The following is a 24,522-nucleotide window of genomic DNA, read 5'->3' as shown; positions in this document are numbered from 1 at the left end:
TTAACTGAATGTCATTCTTCATTGGACAATTGACAATTCAGGATATTATGATCTTAGCTTTGGCTTTAATAACTAAACATGAAAATCTAAAATTTTGAAATTTTATGTTACTAATCAGCTATAATTTTCAAAATATGAACTTCTGTTAATACATAATAATTGTTACATTACACTTTGTTATGTAACTGAATACATGCAGCTATACTACCAAATGTGTGAGAGCAGTCGGTTTTGTCCAAAAAAATTTCGATATGAAAATCTGTTTTCCTTATCATGCTGGACATGATTGATTCTGCCTTTGCAAACAATGTACATCATATTCAGCCTGCACATCCATGCAGTCTGATCAAGATCTGCACTGTTTTCCATTCATTATTTTTTTAGTAAAATCCCCTTTTAACAATTAATGGTACTGTCGAATTTGAAAGATGGACAAGTTCATTTTAGAAATTTAGCAGGGTAACGTTTAATTTTCTGCACAGAAGAAAACTTCCTCTTTCTGTTTTCAGTTAAATTCAAACTTCAGTAATGTTGCAAGGTATAATATCAAGACATAAGTGGGAAGTTATTTTGTTTTGAAGGTTCAGTAAATACACCTGTCATAAAGTATCAAATTGTGTCCTGTTTGGGTATTATACATATCTAAAGTAAAGAAACAGTTTTTGCTTTATTGCCGAGTGTCAAGAGATGTAAATGAGGAATAAAATATTCATGTACAGAATGACTGAGGTAGAGAAATAGGACAATTTTGAAGGTGTTGGGTTATGCAAGTGTTAACTGAATAGCGAACAGTGCAGACCATGATCTGCACGCATGTGCAGGCTGATCTTGATCTGCACTGGTCGCTAAGGCAGAATCAATTGCTGCCAGCAGGCTAAAGGTTAACTAGAACACATGAATTGAGCGTGCATGTAGTTTATTTGCAAAATATAAAACAGTTAAATTTAGACACTGTTACGCTATATATGAGTTAATACTTTGGATTTTCTTAATTCATACAACCTCAGATTTACATGCTACAACCAAAACGGACAAATGTACAAACTCAGATTTTTTTGTTCTTTGCATCTACCGTAGGTCTTATTTAAAAGTCCTTTAAAAGCAATAACTTTCCATTGGCATATACTTATAGTGAAATGATTTTCATAAAGTAAGGTCCATCTTTATGTATTGTTTTATTTAGTACTAATTTTTATGCCCCTGAAGGGAGGCATATAGTTTTTGAACCGTCTGTCTGTCTGTCGGTCTGTCCGCAATTTTCGTGTCCGGTCCATTTCTTTGTCATCGATGGATGGATTTTCAAATAACTTGGCATGAATGTGTACCACAGTAAGACGACGTGCAGTGTGCAAGACCCAGGTCCGTAGCTCAAAGGTCAAGGTCACACTTAGACGTTAAAGGATAGTGCATTGATGGGCGTGTCTGGTCCATATCTTTGTCATCGATGTATGGATTTTCAAATAACTTGGCATGAATGTGTACCACAGTAAGACGACGTGCAGTGCGCAAGATCCAGGTCCGTAGCTCAAAGGTCAAGGTCACACTTAGACGTTAAAGGATAGTGCATTGATGGGCGTGTCCGGTCCATATCTTTGTCATCGATGGATGGATTTTCAAATAACTTGGCATGAATGTGTACCACAGTAAGACGACGTGCAGTGCGCAAGACCCAGGTCCGTAGCTCAAAGGTCAAGGTCACACTTAGACGTTAAAGGATAGTGCATTGATGGGGGTGTCCGGTCCATATCTTTGTCATCGATGGATGGATTTTCAAATAACTTGGCATGAATGTGTACCACAGTAAGACGACGTGCAGTGCGCAAGACCCAGGTCCGTAGCTCAAAGGTCAAGGTCACACTTAGACGTTAAAGATCATTTTTCATGATAGTGCATTGATGGGCATGTCCGGTCCTTATCTTTGTCATTCATGCATGGATTTTAAAATAACTATGCATGAATGTGTGACACAGTAAGACGATGTGTCGCGCGCAAGACCCAGCTCCGTAGGTCAAAGGTCCTAAACTCTAACATTGGCCATAACTATTCATTCAAAGTGCCATCGGGGGCATGTGTCATCCTATGGAGACAGCTCTTGTTTATTTTCATGATTGATTGTTTTCGATTTGAATTTAATAGACATTACTGCCCAAGGATTGCAAGTTACTGAAAAGAAACGATTACCACATTTTTTTTTTTTCATTTTTACATCAAAAACAAAAGGGAAACAGTAGTTTACCGTAAAACTTACGAGTAAGTTAAGAGAGTACTCTAAAAAAAAATACACTGCTTTAGTATCCATGTATATATAAAATAAACTTTTAGGCTGATCTTATGTTCCTTTAATACATTTATTTTTCTTCAGTTTTTATGACATATCACAGAGAAAGTTTATCATAGAGAAAAAGATGTTGTTTTAGTATTATTAATATTGTCATTTTATGTCGAACAGTGTGAGTTCATATTCTTGCATTTTGTTCCAGAACTGCAAGGGTAAAACAGTATACAAAAATTGCAGTACTCTGTTCGTTTTCTAGCAAAACCTTTCTGTATTTAAACAAAGAAAATAATGAACGATGAATATTTACTAGTATATAATGTGAGTTTTTAGCTCGACTATTCATAGAATAGTAGAGCTATTGGACTTGCCCATGCGTCGGCGTCTGCGTCGGCATCCGCGTCGGCGTCCGCGTCCCGATTTGGTTAAGTTTTTGTATGTAAGCTGGTATCTCAGCAACCACTTGTGGGAATGGATTGAAACTTCACACACTTATTCACTGTGATAAACTAACTTACATTGCACAGGTTCCATAACTCTGTTTTGCTTTTTTACAAAATTATGCCCCTTTTTTGACTTAGAAATTTTTGGTTAAGGTTTTGTATGTAAGCTGGTATCTCAGTAACCACTTGTGGGAATGGATTGAAACTTCACACACTTATTTACTGTGATAAACTGACTTACATTGCACAAGTTCCATAACTCTATTTTGCTTTTTTACAAAATTATGCCCCGTTTTCGACTTAGAATTTTTTGGTTAAGGTTTTGTATGTAAGCTGGTATCTCAGTACTCACTAATGGGAATGGATTGAAACTTCACACACTTGTTCACTGTCATGATTAGACATGCACAAAGCAGGTCCCATAACTTTATTTTGCTTTTTTACAAAATTATGCCCCTTTTTCAACATAGAAATTTTTGGTTAAGTTTTTGTATGTAAGCTGGTATCTCAGTACCCACTAATGGGAAAGGATTGAAACTTCACACACTAGTTCACTGTCATGATATGACATGCAGTGCAAAGGGTCAATAACTCAACTTTGCATTTTACAAAATTATGCCCCTTTTTCAACTTAGGAGTTTTTGGGTTAAATTCTTATATGTAAGCTGGTATCTCAGTACCCACTAATGGGAATGGATTGAAACTTCATACACTTGTCCACTGTCATGAGCTGATAAGCACTATGCAGGTTCCATAACCCTATTTTACTCTTTTACTAAATTATGCCCCTTTTTCGACTTTCTTATTCATTCAAGCGACAAGGCTGTTAAATAGTCGAGCGTTGCTGTCCTCCGACAGCTCTTGTTTTTTTTTGTTCTTGAAAAATTTTCTTAGATAGATCCAAATAAAAGTATTCTGTAAATTGACAGAAAACGTTTAATTTGTGCAGTATTATGGTAATAAAAAAGCTTTTGATAAGAAGGAATTCTTGACAACGAAATTTTGTAAATGTACTATGTGAAAGCTAATTCCTCTGAAAAAAAATGGTACCTTTTGAATAGGTGTCACTCATATGACTTGTATCCTGTAAAATTATTTTATTTCGTAGACATAAAATTTAGTGGTTTTGCTCAAAAATGGCCATTGCATAAAGGTACAATTTTTTTTATATTTCAACTTCTAAAGATAAAATGTGTTGGGATGGTTTTTAATTTCGTGAATTATTGCAACCACGAAATCTCCCAAAATTTGACATATATTTCATTTCACAGTCTGTTGAATCTTCTAGTTTTTGACAAACTTCATACTAATTCAGTAGTGACCATTTTGAGAGGAGTTTTATATAAAGTAATAAAAATTACAGTTAGAAACTGCAGGAAAAAAAAAAAAGCCTTTGCTCATTTGATCTTCTTACCTGTGGCAGTTTGATCTTAGATATTACAGTATTCGGCCTCTTAGCCCGGTGATTTTGCCTCTGCGACCAGTACAGACCAAGATCAGCCTGCACATCCATGCAGGCTAATCATGATCTGCACTGATTGCTGTTCAGTCGAACACCCCTTCAGTTAATAAATTGTACTACCGAAATTGAATGATGGACCAGTACATTTTAGAAATTTAGCCTGGTAAAGGTTAAAAAGAACACTGTACTGTTTTACAAAGAACTTTCATGTTTTACATATATTGCATTAAAATTTTTGGCCTTGTTCAGTTGTCACTGCTGTTACTGTATAACAATTCATTTTAGCACAAAAACTTGATGGTTTTTCAAACTGGATAAATTGGCACAGTTTTAGTTTGGTGCAATTTAGAAATTTACTCTTCATTGAAATAACTGAATTAAACAGTTCACAACGTTGTGAAACATTTTGGCACAACAGACCTCGACTGTCAATAAGGGCATAATAAAACTTTAAAAATTAAGAGTGATACAGTACAAGTCTAGACTAAGCTAGTATATTTTGTATCACATTTATATCCTAAGACCTGTTCATGTGTTATTCATTGGTAAACATGTTATTATTTTAAATGGTTGTGAAAAATAGTTTGCATTCATTTAATATCTCAAAAAGTGCTGCACTGTACATTGTGATTTTGATACATATGTGTGTTTTTTTAATCCATTCCCTCTTGTTACTGATAATCTTGGAAAGAAAAAAATTGCCAAATTGTCATAAAAGCAATAAAGATTTTGAAATACACGAAGGTTTTTGTTCTTTATTTTTGAGTCAAGTGACATATTTTTAGCTCACCTGAGCATGAAGTGAATGTACCTTGGGTGGTGCTCTTTCAAAGATGTTGAAATGGTTCTGCTTGGTTACACATAGGGGCCACCACAGCTAAAAATAGAAAAATCTAACGACATCTCTTAAATCCCTGGTCCGATTTCAAAAGAATTTCACACAAACCATCTGTAAAGATTGTTCATATTATGATGATTCATCGAAAAACATGGCTGCCAGGGGGCGTGGTCACTTTTTTCTATATGTATATAGTGGAAACTTTAACTTGTATGAAACTTCAGGCCTGATTTTGAAATAATTTTACACAAATGGCCCTTGTTTAAATTATTTTATTTATCAAAAAACATGGCTGCCAGGGGGCGTGGTCACTTTTTTCTATATGTATATAGTGGAAACTTTAAAAATCTATGAAACTGCTGGCCTAAACGAATTTTGAAAAAAATTCACACAAGTGGGTCTTTTGTCAACCTCTGCCAAGATTGTTCAAATTATTTTGATACAGAGGGCGTGGTCTGTTTTCCCTATATTTATGATAGTGGAAACTTTAACTTGTATGAAACTTCAGGCCTGATTTTGAAATAATTTTACGCAAATGGCCCTTGTTTAAATTATTTTATTTATCAAAAAACATGGCTGCAGGGGGCGTGGTCATTTTTCCCTATAATTATGTTTATAGTGGAAACTTTAAAAATCTTCTTTTATGAAACTGCTGGCCTGATTTTGAAATATTTTTCACAAATGGTCCTTGTGTGATCGTCTACCAAGATTGTTCAAATTATTCCAATTCCTCAAAAAACATGGCCGCAGGGGGAGTGGTCATTTTTCCCTATTTGTATATAGTGGAAACTTTAAAAATCTTGTATGAAACTGCTGGCCTGATTTTGAAATATTTTTACACAAATGGTCCTTGTGTGATCCTCTACCAAGATTGTTCAAATTATTCCAATTCCTCAAAAAACATGACTGTAATAATCTTCTTGTATGAAACTGCTGGCCCAATTTTGAAATAATTTCACACAAATGGTCCTTGTTTAAGTTATTTGAGACGTCAAAAAACATGGCTGCCAGGGGGTGTGGCCATTTTTTTCCTAGTATGTATATATTGGAAACTTATAAAATATTATTGTCAGAAACAGCAGGTCCAATTTTAAAATAATTTTACACAAATGTTTCTTGGGTGACCCTTTATGAAGATTGTACAAATTATTCTGTTTCATAAAAAAGCATTGCCACTGGAGGTGTTGTCACTTTACCCCATATTAATGTATTGGAAACTTTGAAAAATCTTCATGTTGATGATATTGTCGTATCACATCATTCCCCTAATGTCTTACTTCACCTCTACCCCCACTCGCACCTCAACACACTGTCACACACACACACACACAGTATCTGCCTGTATTTATTTAGTAGAAACGTTTAACCGTTCAAACAAGCAACTAAACTCAGATGAGCGATATAGGGCCATTATGGCCCTCTTGTTCTACACTTCTTATATAAACCTTATACCGGTAATAGCCATGAATTTATAGTGGTATTGAGGCACAGAAATAGTTTAGTCATGTTTTATCATGATTAAAATTTGACGTACTATAGTTGACCACTTATGGCATAAATTAGCCTTAGGAGCTAACTTAATAATGGGTTTGTATGATAACTAAAGAATTCCACTTGTTTTGAACACAATATCCCATCAAAATTCCTTTAAATATTGGGTTATTCAATTTTGTCTAGCATAAAAGTAGACAATTTGCAATTTGGCTTTTGTGGAAAGTAAATTCAAGGCCTGTCAAACTGTTCAGTATTTTCCACATGGTCAAAGTCATGACAAGATAAGATGTGGTTTTTTAAGGCATTTCATACCAAATATGACAGTCCTTGGTTTGAGTAACCTTTTACAAACTAGTTAAATTATTTCCAGTTGTCAAAGTGCATGGTCATGAGAGTTTAAAATAGAGAAAATCTGTTCACACCTAATGAGAAATGATTTCACAGAAATGTTTGTGGGATAACTCTACCAAGATTGCTGCAACACTACAGATTTTTTAACGAAACATGGCCATTAGGGGGTAGGGGGTCTGACCAATAGGGGGTGTGCTCACTTCTCCCTATATGTACAGGTATATGATAGTGCAAACTTTAAAAATCTTCAAGTAAAAAAATTGCAGCAACAGTTTTATAAAACAAGAGCTCCATCAAATGGGGCAATATACGCCCGAAGGGTTATATCAGAGGAGGATGGGAGCAAAATTTAAAGAACTGTTGAAGCCCAAAGGATGGTGAATAACACAGGGAAGAAATTCAAAAAAAAAATTCAAAGTCAACAAAAAAAATCTTTGCCAGATACAGATATGTTAAAATACACCTAAAAATTGGAGGTACCATCCATGCTGTACCACAGAAAAGTGGTCTCGGTTGTTCCTTACAGCCAGTAATAAAAAAAGATTACAAAATAAACTATTTACAGTAACATAAAAGGGAAGTAATTAAAAAAAAATTATTGTAAGTGAACAAAAAAGGGATCTGCCAAATAAAAAGAGCACCGCAATGCAGAGCAATATACACATGAAACAATCATATGACCTTTGACCCCCTAAGTGTGACCTTGTCAGACCTTAAAGTGAGCCATCCGAAACATGCGCTCTGCATGTCTTCTTGATGTGGTGAACATTTATGTGCCAAGTTTCTTTGAAATCCTTCAAGCAGTTCAAGAGTTACAAATCGGACACAAAACAAACTGATATGACCTTTGAACCCTAGGTGTGACCTTGACCTTGAAGCGAACCACCCAAAACGTGCGCTCTGCACATCGTCTCGATGTGGTGAACATTTATGTCAAGGGGTTCAAGAGTAACAGAGCGGACACGAAATTGCTAACGGACAGACAGACGGACACTGGGGGTATAACATAATACGTCCCTTGGGCATATAAAAAATGACAGAAATGTGTCTTTGTTGGCCCTCGAGGGTAACTGTCTAAGGCAGCAACAAGGCTGTGCTGAGTTACCCCATGAACAGCTACCCGAGAGCTAGATATTCCCATCTGCACCTACAGCCAGGATAGAATCTTTTTCTTGCATACCATATTCAAGAAATAATAGTAAAAATACAAGAGCTGTCTGATGACAGCGCGCTCGACTATTTGAAAAATTGATTGAAGAATGGGGTCAAAATATTTCCACGGATATTCAGACAAAAGAAATAAATAGATTAGACAAACAATGTTCCTGTACTACTTTGATTTCAATAAGTCTTGCACTAAATGGCAATATATGAGCCAATTTCAAAGTCCAAAAAGGGCCATAATTCAGTCAAAATAGTTATGTACTCTTGCCTACAGATGGAAATCATAATGATAAACAAGTGTTCAAATTTTAAAAGCCATATGTCAAATAGTTTTGACAAAACATGGACTTGTATGAAAACAGAACCAATTTCAAAGTCCAAAAAGGGCCATAATTCAGCCAAAATAGATGACAGAGTTATGTTCTCTTTCCTGCAGATAGAAACTATTATACTAAACAAGTGATAAAAGTTTCAAAGCCATATGTCAAACACTTTACAAAAAATATGAACTGGTACGAAAAACTTAACCAAGATTTCTAAGTCAAAAGGGGCCATAATTCAGCCAAAATCCTTGATGGAGTTATGTACTCTTGCCTATAACTGGACATGGTGATGGTAAACAGGTGTTGAAAGTTTCAAAGCTTTATCTCAAAAGACTTTGTCAAAATATGAACTGGTACCAAATATTAACCCAGATTTCTAAGTCAAAAAGGGCCATAATTCAGCCAAAATCCTTGATGGAGTTATGTGCTCTTGCCTATAACTGGACATGGTGATGGTAAACAAGTGTTGAAAGTTTCAAAGCTTTATCTCAAAAGACTTTGTCAAAATGTGGACTGGTACGAAAAACTTAACCCAAGGTGTGACGCTGACGCTGTGGTGAGTAGGATAACTCTACTTATTCTTCGAATAGTCGAGCTAAAAATCAAAGGAATAACTTACTTTTAAGAACATTTTTCTTACAGTAGCATATTTAAACAAAGCTGGGGAAATCAATGTCCGTAAACAGAAAAGATGCCACAATGTTTCAAAGACACATTACAATGTTAAGTACTGGTTTTGTTTTATCATTTGCACTGTAACGTTACATATATTCACTAAACTTACATTTTTAAATTGAGAAATATACTACAAGGAACAAAGAGGACTTTCAAGGTATTGGATTTTTAGTCTGAAATAAACTATAAATTACTACATAAATCTGCTCCATGTATGTAGTTTGTGATACATCATTTACAGCACAAGTCGTCTTACACACCAGGGTGTTGAAGACATGAAAAGGGTGACTCATGAACCCTGAAATAAATAGCAAAACGTTTATCCTACATTTGCCCAATGGCATGTGACTGCCAGTCTGGGCAAGGAAGTTTGTCCTGACTAGTACTTATGTACTGCTGATTAGATTTCTACCAAACTTGATAGGAAATAAGGCACACATTACTGGTTTTTTCCAGTTGATTGACTCTTGCAAAGAATATTATGCTTCAAAACTAGGAAGAGTTTTTAATGCATTCTTAACTGCATTGAAACAATGTCCTCCTAAGTTTGTATATTCATGAAATGATTAAGAAATAGTCAAGACTTCCATGTGAAATACATAATTAAAACAAGATCTGTTTGCAAAACATTATACCCATAATGGCCAGTCAGTGAGGCAACTCTTTTGCAAGGTCAGCACGACCTTGGCCTTTGACATACTGATCCCAAATACAGTAGGGGTCATCTTCCAAAGGCAACCGTTCTATTAAGTTTGATCAGAACAGCTTGAAGCATTCATTAGGTGCTAATTGGAAACTAGTGTCTACTGACCAAGACAAAACATTAGCAAATTAATATACCCACTCTTCTTTGGTGGAGGGCATAATAAATACACAGCATGTTTTTGGTATTGATTACAAACTTTACTTAAACATCTGTTCCATTCAGGATGGCCCAGACAAATATGGTAACAGCTTGGCAGGACAAATCGAATATACTTTTTGAGTCTATAATGCTTTATGTCAGATTTTAGATGTATAAATACAATTTAGGCATGTGGCCACTTGCTACCTGATTACTGAGGAAGAAAACCGCCATGGACACTCTATAAGCATTATTGTGGGTAACTGGGTAAAATGGCCAAGTTCTTCCGCAAGTCACTTGGATGACTTCCATGCAAGAAAGAATTCTACTGCATAAGCTTATTGGTTTCAAACTGGTAACGATGATGGAAAGTTATTTGGAGTCAGTGACCTGAACCACTGGTCCAACAGAAGTTATTTTATATATGAGCCACACCATGAGAAAACCAACAGTGCATTTGCGACCAGCATGGATCCAGACTAGTCTGCACTCTCGCGCAGTCTGGTCAGGACCCATGCTGTTCGCTAACGGTTTCTCTAATTGCAATAGGCTTTGAAAGCGAACAGCATGGATCCTGACCAGACTGCACTATGTTGGTTTTCTCATGGTGCGGCTCAATTATAAAATGGCAAGAAAGCAACAAGACAGTTTTGATTATTAACTTTATTGCAGAACTTCAATCCTGGAGCAATGTAACGAGATCTTATTAAATAAAAACAATCAGCTTTCCATGTAAAATATCTTTTAAAAGATCATGGTTAATATAATTCTGTCTCGAAAACACAAGCAGAAAAATATAAGGAAAAAGACAAACATAAAGAAAAGTAACTGTGTCAATTCAATAAGTATCCAAGAAGAGTTATGTCCCTTTATAATCACATGGTAGATGCCTTAAATCAGCCAAACATCCAGGTAATATAATCCCTACACTGATGAAAACGTTTGTAGTATTAGAATTTTTTCCATTTTCCTAAAATTTACCCTGTGTATGAAAAATTTATAAAAAATATCATTTTCAGAAAAAACTGCCGAAAACCCTTAAAAAGATATTTTACATGGAACTGCTCCCTTTGTTTATTAATTAACAACTATTTTTTTACTTATTTACAACAAAAATAAACTCAGTACAAAAGCTACATAACAAGTGAGTGAAATTCTCTGCAAAAGTTTAAAGCCGACATCTGGGCACTTTTTTTTTTATAACAAACGAGACAATGTAAGGAAATTTTGAACAAATATTTACACACATATACAGCATATCACAGAATCAAGAACAATTACATTGTTTAATATAACACTACACATAAATAAGTTCAGGTCAGCCTTTTTATCATAATTCTAAAATTACTCACACTTAAAAAAATCAATTTGCATCATTTTAACTTATTTAAGCCAATACAGCCATTAGTGTAAAACACCTTTTTCTTCCTAAATACCAAATAAAGGTGCAAAAGTCGTAACATGTTTTGGATGAATAACAAAAGACATAACACGATACAAAGGGAAGTCAATGACATTTTAAGATGACAAACAGAAAATGGGTACCCTTCAAACAAGATACAATATCCCAGCTTCAAGGTCTCCTTTGCAATACTACAATGTAATAATGCCATTTTACAGGAACAATCTTTCTTTCTTTTTAGGTTGATGGTTGCTTTTTAAATTATCTACAATTTGCCCACACCTTTCAGATGTTTTAAGTCCATTTAGACAGCTTTATCTTACCTTTTCAGTTAACTATTAAAACATAACAGTGAAAATATATATCTGGTAATTTCACTGTGCAAATATCGAGTATATTTTTCACTGGTATATGTACAGGTAAAATTGAAGGATTTTACTTAAAACCATTGAAAAAGCATTAAATATAAAGAGCATTTGTTTGTTTTATGTGTAAGATAGAAATATCATTCACCGACCAGATTCTACAATTTCACTAGCGGTTACGCTACACATGACAATAACTGCATCTGGTGTTCACCCATGAAAGGTACTTTGACTTTACACTGAAACAAACAAATATACTCTAAATACATCTATTATTAAGCTTTACACAATGATTATTACAACTCTTTCCACTGGCTCATTTCAAAAGTGCTGACTGTTACAGCTCTTTTTATTGGCTTATTTCAAAATCATCAACTGTTACAGCCCTTTCCATTGGCTTATTTCAAAATTATCAACCATAATAGCCTTTTCCATTGGCTTGTAAGTATGATGGGACATCACATTAACACACAACTAAATTCTGTCCAAGGGTGGGTGATAGGAATGAAATGAAATAGATTTTGTTCAATTTATAAGGAAATCAAATATAGAAAAGAAATTAAAATGTGATAAACAACAAGAGCTGTCGGAGGACAGCAACGCTCGACTATTTAACAGCCTTGTCGCTTGAATGAATAAGAAAGTCGAACAAGGGTGCAGAATGTCACAATATACGCCCGTCACAGCAAATTTGTTTACACTAGCACCTGTATTTGCAAATGGTATTTTAATTTTCTAGTTGTTTACAATGTTGTTTTTTTTTAGAAATTATTGTAATTCTTTTATTTTTCTAAGTCCACAAAAAAAATCCTTACCAGGTAGAGATACCTTAAAATACACCCAAAATTTGAAAGTAACATCAATGTTGTACCACAGAAAAGTGGTCTTGGTTTTTTCCTACGGTCAATTATAAAAAAGTTACAATGTAAGTTATTTATAGTAACAACTAAGGGAAGTTAATCTTTAAAGAGAAAAAAAAAAAAAAAAAAAAAAAATCGAAAAAAAAAAAATTACAAGTCCACACAAAAATCCTTACCAGGCAGAGATAGCTCAAAATACACCTCAGAATTGGATGTAACATGCATGTTGTACTACAGAAAAGTGGTCTCGATTTTTCCCTACGACTTGTAATGAAAAAGTTACAATATAAGCTATTTATAGTAACAGCAAAGGGAAGTAATTCAAAAGAAGGGACCAGTGCATGACACTCCGTCTCATGATGGTGTACAATTGTGCCAAGTTACATCAAAATCCCTCCATGCATGAAGAAGAAATGCTCCGGACAAAGTCATTCTTGTATCTGACCTTTGACCTTTAAGTGTGACCTTGACCTTAGACCGAGGGACCTGGTTCTTGCGCATGACACTCCGTCTCATGCTTGTGAACATTTGTGCCAAGTTGTATCAAAATCCCTCAATGCATGAAGAAGAAATGCTCCGGACAAAGTTTTCATTCTTGTATCCTTTGACCTCTAAGTGTGACCTTGACCTTATCCCTAGGGACCTGGTTCTTGCGCATGACACTCCGTCTCATGATGGTGAACAATTTTGCCAAGCTACATCAAAGTCCTTTCATGCATGAAGAAGATATGCTCCGGACAAAGTTTTCATTCTTGTATCCTTTGACCTCTAAGTGTGACCTTGACCTTAGACCTAGGAACCTGGTTCTTGCGCACGACACTCCCTCTCATTATGGTGAACAACTGTGCCAAGCTACATCAAAATCATTCCATGCATGAAGAAGATATGCTCCGGACAAAGTCATTCTTGAATTTTTCATTCTTGTATCCTTTGACCTCTAAGTGTGACCTTGACCTTAGACCTAGGGACCTGGTTTTTGCGCATGACACTCCGTCTCATGATGATGAACAATTGTGCCAACTTTCATCAAAATCCCTCCATACATGAACAAGATATGCTCCGGACAAAGTCATTCTTGAATTTGACCTTTGACCTCTAAGGGTGACCTTGACCTTAGACCTAGGGACCTGGTTCTTGCGCATGACACTCCGTCTCATGATGGTGAACAACTGTGCCAAGTTTCATCAAAATCCCTCCATGCATGTAGAAGATATGCTCTGGACAAGGTCTGTGGACGCCGCCCGCCCGCCCGCCCACCCGCCCAACCGCCCATCCGCCCGCCAGGGGCGTTCCCATAATACGTCCCGTTTTTCAAACGGGCGTATAAAAAGGGGCATAATTTAGTAAAAAAGTAAAATAGGGTTATGAAACCTGCATAGTGCTTATCAGCTCATGACAGTGGACAAGTGTATGAAGTTTCAATCCGTTCCCATTAGTGGGTACTGAGATACCAGCTTACATATAAGAATTTAACCCAAAAACTCCTAAGTTCAAAAAGGGGCATAATTTTGTAAAATGCAAAGTTGAGTTATTGACCCTTTGCACTGCATGTCATATCATGACAGTGAACTAGTGTGTGAAGTTTCAATCCTTTCCCATTAGTGGATACTGAGATACCAGCTTACATACAAAAACTTAACCAAAAATTTCTATGCTGAAAAAGGGGCATAATTTTGTAAAAAAGCAAAAAAAAGTTATGGGACCTGCTTTGTGCATGTCAGATCATGACAGTGAACAAGTGTGTGAAGTTTCAATCCATTCCCATTAGTGAGTACTGAGATACCAGCTTACATACAAAACCTTAACCAAAAAATTCTAAGTCGAAAAAAGGGCATAATTTTGTAAAAAAGCAAATAAGAGTTATGGAACCTGTGCAATGTAAGTCAGTTTATCAAAGTAAATAAGTGTGTGAAGTTTCAATCCATTCCTACAAGTGGTTACTGAGATACCAGCTTACATACAAAACCTTAACCAAAAATTTTTAAGTCAAAAAAGGGGCATAATTTTGTAAAAAAGCAAAACAGAGTTATGGAACCTGTGCAATGTAAGTCAGTTTATCACAGTGAATAAGTGTGTGAAGTTTCAATCCATTCCCACAAGTGGTTGCTGAGATACCAGCTTACATACAAAAACTTAACCAAATCGGGACGCGGACGCCGACACGGACGCCGACGCATGGGCGAGTCCAATAGCTCTACTATTCTATGAATAGTCGAGCTAAAAAGGAAAGAAAATCCATAATGTTTTGCCACAATTCTAAGGAACAGAAACAAGGAGAAACAAGGTTAAAAGGAACAAGCCAGGATTTGAGTGAGGTAGATACACATAGAACACTTACAGTTGGCAAACTTCCAAATTACATATAAAACTTACACAAGTTACAATACATAGAATCAGCTGCATAATTTAATATTACAAATGCGCATATACACATACTGTGTAAAAATGGCATAGAAAACCAAAATTAACAAAGTTTATGACAGTTCTTAACAGTAAAATTGGAAAAAATACATACAGAAACATGCGTAACAATGAAATGAGCCGCACCATGAGAAAACCAACATAGTGCGTTTGCGACCAGCATGGATCCAGACCAGCCTGCGCATCTGCGCAGTCTGGTCAGAATCCATGCTGTTGGCTAACGGTTTCTCTAACTGTAATAGGCTTTGAAAGCGAACTGCATGGATCCTGACCAGACTGCGCGGATGCCCAGGCTGGTCTGGATCTATGCTGGTCGCAAACGCACTATGTTGGTTTTCTCATGGCGTGGCTCAAATGTTAATAAATGAGACATGATACTGATATGCTTAAAACATTTAACACTGAAGCTGAAAATCAGCACTTTCGTCACATATTTCCAGACTCTTAAACAAGACTGAAATCTGACTTGGAAAATTCAAAATATTTCCCCTTCACTACTTAGGTAATCCCTTTCAATTTAAACTTTTGTATAAATTACTAAAAAATCAAGAAAATGAAATGTTTGAAATAACATGACATTGTTTATATTTCATAAATTGTGTGGTACCAGTTTTAATCAAACTAGTACACCATTTTGTTCATGATATGCACATCTATTTCCATATACACACTATCTGTCCTATAGAACATCCTTGTACAAGATCCATTCTCGTTTATGGAAAAATAAAAATAATAAATCCAGATATATTATAATACAGCTAGTCTCATTCTCTTATTCTTTCTTGTTTTAGTAATACTTCTGTTAGTAAATTACATAAAGTAATTACACAAAGTAATTACATAAAGTATAGTAAAGTAAAGTATATATAAAGGGCACCCGTCATAAATGAAAGAAGTGGCCACAAGTCCAAAAGAAAATACCATTTTCTATAGCAGGTAGTAACTCAATATTAGGTATCAAAAATGATAAACCAGTGTTGTCCAAGTATAAATTTTTTGATCTTATTTTTGGCCATTCCTGATACATCTGTGTTCCATCATGATGAATCAATGATCAGATAGTTTTTGTACTTATAAATTAACATGGAAATTGTACTTATTAATTAACATGCATATTTTACTTATTAATTACCATGGAAATTTTTACTAATTCCCAAGTTCCCAAAACCACTGCATACATAATTATGATATAGAAACTGACCAGACAGTTTAATATTCAACAAAACTTAACATTAAAAAGTTTGACCCCAATACAACAATACTGGAAATTTCAGGGCTTCCCCTGGGCCTCCAAAAGTTGTCATGATAGAAATTGCCCAATATTTTAATAAAATTCTTGTAGTCACTTTCAAAAATCCGTAGCAAGTTCTCTGAGTTTGTAGCATTTGGCTACATTAGTGAATGGCAGAGGTCAGGCCCTGAATTTCCAATTTACCCATAGACAGCAGTACTTTTTGCATAACTTTTCTAGTTATTGCTTAAATGTGCAATATTACCGGTACAATCCCTCCCATCACTTTCACAAAACGTTTCATTGACCGTGTAAAATCTTCACCCAGTATATAATAATCAGTTTTAATTTATCAAAAAATGTTGTATAATTTCATTTTTTTTTTATGTTTTTCTAATCTTAGAAAAGATAACCTATCCATATTCATGTTTCATAGTAAAACACTTCCTTGAATATATCAGCTGTAGCGATTTTTTTATTTTAAATTTCTCGTGTTGAAGCAGTCTCTATCAATTTTCAGAACAAGGAGCTGCGTTCAATAAACGCTTGATGCCCCCGGTGGCATCCTTGTCGATACAAAGCAACCTAAGTCCAAAACGAGGTCAAGATCAAGGTCAAACTGAGGTCAGGTGATGTCTGAAGATGAGGAATGGTCACAGGTTACATCTGCATTAGTATCAAGTCTTTCTAGTGAGGGGTATTGATGCTAGACGAAACGGTCCCATTTGGTTAACCTCATACGGACGGATGAACGGACAGGACAATCGCTGTATGCCTCCCGCATCAGTAGATGCCGGGGGCATAAAAAATTCTCACATTAAACAATACTGAAAAACTATCTTTAAGAAAAACCCAAGCCAAACACTGCTTTTATGTTAGGCTTTTATCTCTTCTTCTGCTATTAAATGTGTTAAAGGGGCACACCTCCAATCTGATGTCAAAATTTTCGAAAGTTAGAAAGTGATTTTATTTGCTAGTATCTGTTGATAAAAAAGTATTCAAATATTTGTATTTACTCAAAAAAATCTGCTTGTGCCATAAAAATGTAGAAAAGCTCTGTTATACAAACATACAGATTTATTTCAATTCTTGAGCCAGAGCATAATTTGTCAAATAAAGTAGCAATACATTCAATTGTCATATTAAATCCAGTATCTAAAATTCATTGATGACAAAAACATTTCTTTATTCAATTCTGTGCCTGACTGAATATTAAATACTGTAAAATCATTTAATTTCATTGGCATGAAATTTTGTGGTTTTGGTCAAAATGGCAATTTCGTGGGGATAGGAATTTGTGGATTTCAACTTTTGAACATAAAATGAATGGGAATTTCACGTGTTCGTTGGGATTAAATTTCTTGGATTGACTCAACCACGAAATCCACGAAAATTAGTCACCATGAATATTAATGATTTCACAGTATACAATGAAAGAAATCTAAATAAATTTTCAGGCATCCCCCTTGCAATGGAGCTGATGAGAAGAGAAATTTCAGTCAGTCATTCAGTGTTTAAGTTTAATTATGGTCCATCCGCCCTTTCAGACACAATGAAGCATATAAATGCCCTGCAGAGTATAGACCGCAAACATGTCCCTTTTCATGTTCTTGAAAGGTGTTTTTGTTGCCAAATGGGGATAAAGATTACCTCTGTGCAATTCCCAGAGACTATTGTCCAAACAGAATGAATTTTGTTGCCAATTAATGACTATAAGTACAGCGGCCAATGAGACCTGGACACGCTCGAGTCCAAATTTTGAGTCTTGGTGGAAAGGCAAGCACATCGGACCAGACCGGACACACATTCCTAGCGTTGACAACAGAAGAGGAATTTCCAGAAATTGATTTACTTAATATAGAGTTTACAAATTATCTCCATTGAAAACTCGTTTAGAACTCATTTTCACAACAGAATTCTAAGGAGGACCTAACCAGGGATATGGATCTGGTGCCGTGCATTCTAAGGCGCCTCTAACAAGGTATTTGGTTCTGGTGTTGTGCCAGATAAATTATTAAACCTTAAACGAACAGACCAATATTCTATATACATTATTATAAAAGTTCTGATGTTTATCATGAGGCAGGCCCCTTTAAATTTTTAATTACAACATTGACCCACATCATAAGTGATCATATAAAAAGTTATACCAAATTTTACAAAACAATAAAAATATATGAGACAATAAATCAAATGACAATGAAATTCTTTTAACATCAGATCTGGATCAAAAAAAAAATGAAAGTACAGTCATACAATGATCACTCCTGGTCATAAGGGGGCGAGCAAAATACTTCAGTTATAGAGGGTTATGAGCGATCTAAAAATAGAAAATATAAAGGAAATGGCCGTGGACTACATGATTTGTTCAAGGGAGCCTAGATGCTTCAGCGAGCGATATATCACTGTATGATTTATGATAAAACATGATTCATGTGTAAAAGATGGAAGAAAAAATAAATTTATGAAGCAGAAAAAATCCTCGACCTGGAATGAAGAATCAAACAAACAAGTTAAATATAATGAAACTTATATGCTGGGTAAGTTTGGAATGAAATGAAAAATATGGCTATAAATTTAAACAAGAGCACCGCCTTGCGGGTGCTGACGCTCATCTGATTTTTTTGTGTAATAGAAATATTGTCCTACCCATGATTTTCTAAGTCTAAAAAGGGCCATCATTCTTGCAAAAAGCAGGATAGAGTTATGTTTCTTGATGTACAGTGTCCACTTATGATGGTGAAAAACTGTTGCAAGTTTTGAAGCAATAGCTTTGATAGTTTATGAGAAAAGTTGACTTAAACATAATACTCAACCAAGAAAATGATTTTCTAAGTCCAAAAGGGGCAATAATTATTGCAAAAAGCAGGATGGAGTTATGTTGCTTGCTGTACATGATGGTGAACAAGTGTTGCAAGTTTCAAAGCAATAGCTTTGATAGTCTAAGAGAAAAAGTTGACCTAAACATAAAACTTAACCAAGAAATCTGATATTTTCTAAGTCCAAAAGGGGCCATAAATCTTGCAAACAGCAGGACAGAGTTATGTTTCTTGCTGTACAGGGTCAACTTATGATGGTGAACAACTGTTGCAAGTTTTAAAGCAATAGCTTTGATAGTTTTGGATAAAAGCTGACCTAAACATAAAACTTAACCAAGAAAACTGATTTTCTAAGTCCAAAAGGGGCAATAAATCTTGCAAAAAGGAAGATGGAGTTATGTTTCTTGATGTACAGCGTCTGCTTATGATGGTGAACAAGTATTCCAAGTTTCAAAGCAATAGCTTTGATAGTTTAGGAGAAAAGTTGACCTAAACATAAAACTTAACCAAGAAATCTGATATTTTCTAAGTACAAAAGGGGCCATAAATCTTGCAAAAAGCAAGATGGAGTTATGTTTCTTGCTATACAGGGTCAGCTTATGATGGTGAACAAGTATTCCAAGTTTCAAAGCAATAGCTTTGATAGTTTAGGAGAAAAGCTGACCTAAACATAAAACTTAACCAGGCAACGCCGACGCAGACGCCGACGCCGACACCGACGCCGACGCCGACAACCGCTCAAGTGATGACAATAACTCATCATTTTTTTTCAAAAAATCAGATGAGCTAAAAACATTTATTTTCCCCCTTCCTTATTGAGCAGAAAACAACAGATAAATAATTTATGATGAAAATGTTGGTTCAATATATGTGAGCATATCAAAAACAACATTTAGAATTTTTTCCAAATTTTTCAAACTAATGGAAAACAATTCTTTACTTGTATAAGAGTATGTTCTTGAAATTTTTTTACCAATATCCTCCCTAAAATTTTTTTCTTCTCTCGAAAACCCCCCAAAGATTTTGCATATAAGGCCTTCAACTGATTAGATTTAAGAATAATTTATTCACACAAAAGAAATATCAGGTTCACAAATTGCTTAGTTTGTAAAAAATGACCATTCTGACAAACACTTTTGTCGTTGTCATTATTATGAGTTTATGAAACAGTCAGCATTGACATAAAAAGCTATATGGCACTTACAGAGACTACAGTCCTTTTTTCTTAACGCAAATGTTATCCACTATATGTTTAACCCTTAGCCTGCTAAATTTCTAAAATGGACTGGTCTATCATTCAATTTGGACAGTACCATTTATTATTCGAAGGGGTGTTCAAAGAAAATTTACTGACTGAATACTGAACAGATGTGCGGATGTGCAGGCTGATCTTGGTCTGCACTGGTCGCAAAGGCAGAATCACTTGCCGCCAGCAGGCTAAAAGGTAAGCATCTCAGTAGTAGGTGGGGTATTTGAATTTCTTCATTTACATAGAATTTGATGCTAAAAGCATTTGATACTGAAATATATCAAAAGAACTGAAACTGGTATGCAGACTTATGTAAGAATTAGATTTTTTTTCAGTTACTATTTCAAAACTGTCTCAGACATGTAATTTGAAAGAGTTGGATATTTTCCAAAAATTAAAGCAAATTAATTTTTCAACAAATTTTGATTTAACCAACTGACTGTGGAGTAGCTGCTTTAAACAATCACTTACCTCCCCTTAAAACAACAATATTAATGATCTTTTTCAAATGTGAAATGTCAGTATTAAAATCAAATAAAGAATGAATGAAGGAAAAATATAAATAGCAATAAAATATAAAGAAAAAAAATGATATGGTTCACATTTCAACTAGTTTCTTTTAGCTCAAATATTTACAAAATAATTCTTTGGAATTCATATATCAAAAATACTCATTTCAATAATATCATTCAATATATACTTCTGAATAAATTATCAATGTCGTACAAACGCACAAAAAAAGAAGACACAAGTTAATATCAACTTTAAAATGGAAAGATACATTATTAGAGAGACCAAGAAATCAAACTTCATGTGTATTCTGGGCCATGCAGTACTTCATTACATATTTCAAAATTGCCTGATGATATAAGAAATACAAGTCCATAAACTGATAGCATTTTTTTTTTTGCTCAATAGGTTACACATTTTCTAACAGTATTTCATTTACACAGTGGAAGACCCTTAACCTAACCAGTGTCTCTGGATTCTGTATCAATACTAACAAGTAACTGACAACTTTGCCACATGTATCAGAATTGGAGGACTAATGTCAAATTGTCAGGTAGAATATACGACACGCCCAGGATGAAACTCATGACCTAATCAACTCAAGCAACTGAGCTAACTAGGTTGGCTTAAAAAATGATTTAGGAATAAATATAAACCAACACTGAAGTTTTAAATTTTGCACAATTCTTAGCATAACTGGATTTTTCTACTTTAACACTACGTTCATGTATACATAAACATGTGAAGCACACCGAAATCTCAAACTCTCTAATATCTTAGACTTAACCCTTACCATGCTAAATTTCTGTAATGGACTGGTCCATCTTCCAATTTGGGCAGTACCATTTATCATTTGAAGGGATGTTTACTGAAAATTTATTGACTGAATAGCGAACAGTGCAGATCATGATCAGACTGCACGGACGTGCAGGCTGATCATGATCTACACTGGTCGCAAAGGCAGAACCAATCGTGTCTAGCATGGTAAGACTTAATACAAGAACTGTCACAGAAGAGACAAGGAATCATTTCAATGTCAGCTATAATCATACAATCTTATCATACACTAAATATATGGCTAAGTTATCTTTACAAAAACAATAAAACATTAACAATTGCACCATTTTCATAAATTCCCTGTGCTGAACAACTGAACATACTGGTCATCAGTTCTTGGCACAATATATGTAAACAATTCCTCTATACAGTCAATGTGCAAACACAATCATCGTGTAAACCAGGAACAATACGTTATCACATCATTAAGAACTCTTGACTCAAATTTTTTTACAAAATAGACATTTTCAATTCAGTACCAAAAGTTGCACAAAATACAACACAGGTGAACCATAACTAATAATTTCACTGATGTGAAAATATCTTGTAAACTCATATGTTTCTTTAACAGCCAACGGAATTCTTTTTTTTTTGCTGCTACTACTTTTGTAGATTGGTAACATTTAAAAAACTTAAATGGTTTTCTGATTGAAATTTTGATTACTGTAAACTGAGTTCCCTTTTAGTAAAATTTTAATTTTTACAGACTGGGCTTATTTAACAACAAAAAAAATAGACTGTTTTCAAGACTAAGTTTCTCTTCATTTGAGACCAGTTTTCTATTTTACCCCTAACAAATGACCTGATTTGCTAAAACAGACCAGTTTCATGTCACTTTAACTGCAGACTTCTTTTCTGCTACAGTTTTGTTTCATTTATTGCAGACTGAATTTCTGCGTTCATATTTTACAGACTGGTTCGTTACACAGACGTTTCCATTATTTCACTACCACAAGCTGTTTCTTCTATAATGGCAGTCTTTTGAAGAGTTTCTCGTCTCATACTCCAGGGATCGACAATTTCGTTGTCTGGGCTACTTGGATCATCAAAAGTCACTTCAAACGACACTTTGGCATCTGGCGTGCTATGTAAATGGTTGTTGTTCATAAAAGTTTGCTCTGTTTTGGCACATTCGGGTGCATATGATAAACTTGGATACACTGAGTTAGATTTAGAGTAAGTTATTTCGTTATCACCAGTCTCGTCTATTGATTCTTGCCGAGAACTAAGATAACTACTTGATAACGATGAGTTAGTGTCATTTCGGCGGCCGCCAGAATTGTCTAGATTAGAATGTCGTCTGATCCTGTTGATTGGGTATGTGTTCATGTAATTATAAGTACTATCACTTTCTACTGATCCTTCTCGTGAGCGACTATTATACGGACTTCCTGTATCGAACATTTCAAACTGAAGTCTTTGTGCAACAGCTTCCGGAAAGAACACACTTTTTGACCTCGTACTATATGCTGAGAAAGAGTATCTGTTTTGATTAAGTGATTTTTTACAATTTGAGCCGTGAATTGATTCCTGGTGAAGTCTTTCTGCTGCCTTACGTAACAAAACTGGCGACGATGGCAGCGACTGACTCTTTTGCCGCCACTGAATCGAAGATTTTTTCGATGTAGAAGACGCCGACGTCACATTTGGCGTGCATGGCGGGGTTGTGGGTGATGACGGTGATGGTAACTCAAACATCATGGAGTCAACATCACCAAATGATTTACCAAGAATTTTACGCCCTTCCCTAAATCCTGCCATATCGGCAAACGGATTAGATATTGAAGGTTCATAAAAAGGATCATCTCGGCTCATAGCTTCACCAATAAGAACAGGTGTCACTTTAGTGTCCTTGCACTCATCACTTCTATCATATTCACTCTCGTCAAAATCATCATCATTAACCTGAAGTATGTTATCCTCTGACCTTGACCTTTTGTAGGTGGAAATGTCTAAAAGAAGTTAAAGAATATATGAGAGGACAAAACAGAACTTAAAGGTGGTCAATCACATTTAATCAACATTTAATGACATTTTTTACTTTTTGTATATTCTGGTAGAGAATTATTTAAGGAACAAAAAGACCGATTACATACAGTGAGATTCCTATTTGAAATGTATATTTTATTATTTTTATAAAATTTTGTGATTACTCCCCTTAAATATGAAAGTATATAAAAAGCTGGGTATTTCTTTTTATTTCGATACAATGTCTAGTTTTACATTTGCATTTGATAGACATATCAACTATTGAACAATATGAACCAAAATGCAAGTTTTAAAGCTGTGTGTAGCTTTTGAATTCATTTATTTCCAATCTATCTTGGTTGCGCAACCAAGATAGGCAAAGGGAGGTAATAATAATTTTTCAAACTTGCTTTTCTAATGAATTCCATCTAAATACATAATTTTTAATGCAAATATTTTACAAATATATTACAATATGTCTAATATTTATACATTTCCTTAGGCAAAGTATGTTTATCAAATTTATACTTATGATAAAATAACTCTATCTTGGATGGGCAACCAGGATAGGAAAATGAAATTTTAAAAATACCTGCAGTGAAAATCTAATTTGTATTAAGTGTTAAGTGAACATAAATGAGTGTAAATGATCAGATGCTAAAGTTTCGAACAAATCCGTTACATGGCCAAAATCTGATTATCCACCTTTAAACAAATTTGATGCAGTCTTTCTAAAGTGGTACAATGGCACTGAATACTTTTTCTTTATAGGTAAGTAGAAAATCAACTGATCTTATCAAAAACTCAGGTTCTTAATACCGGTAGATTTCATTCTTTAAAGGTCCATTACTAAGGGAAAGTGAGTTGGCAATTTTTTTCATAGCCAGTGCATAGACTTCTGCAAGACACTAAATAATGAAGATTGGCAGGTCAAAATTTACAGAAGGTCTTTGGAACTCAAAGAAATGTATGTGTATTATGTTGAAATTTC

At 34.9% G+C, this 24,522-nt stretch overlaps 1 protein-coding gene across 1 annotated transcript in view; it reads right to left on the bottom strand.

The window, feature by feature from the left end:
* Window positions 1-21,859: 21,859 nt before the first annotated feature.
* Window positions 21,860-24,522, bottom strand: part of LOC123524282 (dual specificity testis-specific protein kinase 2-like) — a 60,560-nt gene continuing 57,897 nt past the window's right edge. The window contains exon 10 of the mRNA XM_045302357.2: window positions 21,860-23,515. Within this exon, the coding sequence (XP_045158292.2) occupies window positions 22,485-23,515 (1,031 nt within the window). The 3' untranslated portion in view covers window positions 21,860-22,484. The remainder of the gene's footprint in view (window positions 23,516-24,522) is intronic.

This window comes from Mercenaria mercenaria, chromosome 3 (genome assembly GCF_021730395.1).
Source record: "Mercenaria mercenaria strain notata chromosome 3, MADL_Memer_1, whole genome shotgun sequence".
NCBI lineage: Eukaryota > Metazoa > Mollusca > Bivalvia > Venerida > Veneridae > Mercenaria > Mercenaria mercenaria.
The sequence above is the reverse complement of the archived record's forward strand: the minus strand, read 5'-3'. Positions and strand labels throughout refer to the sequence as shown.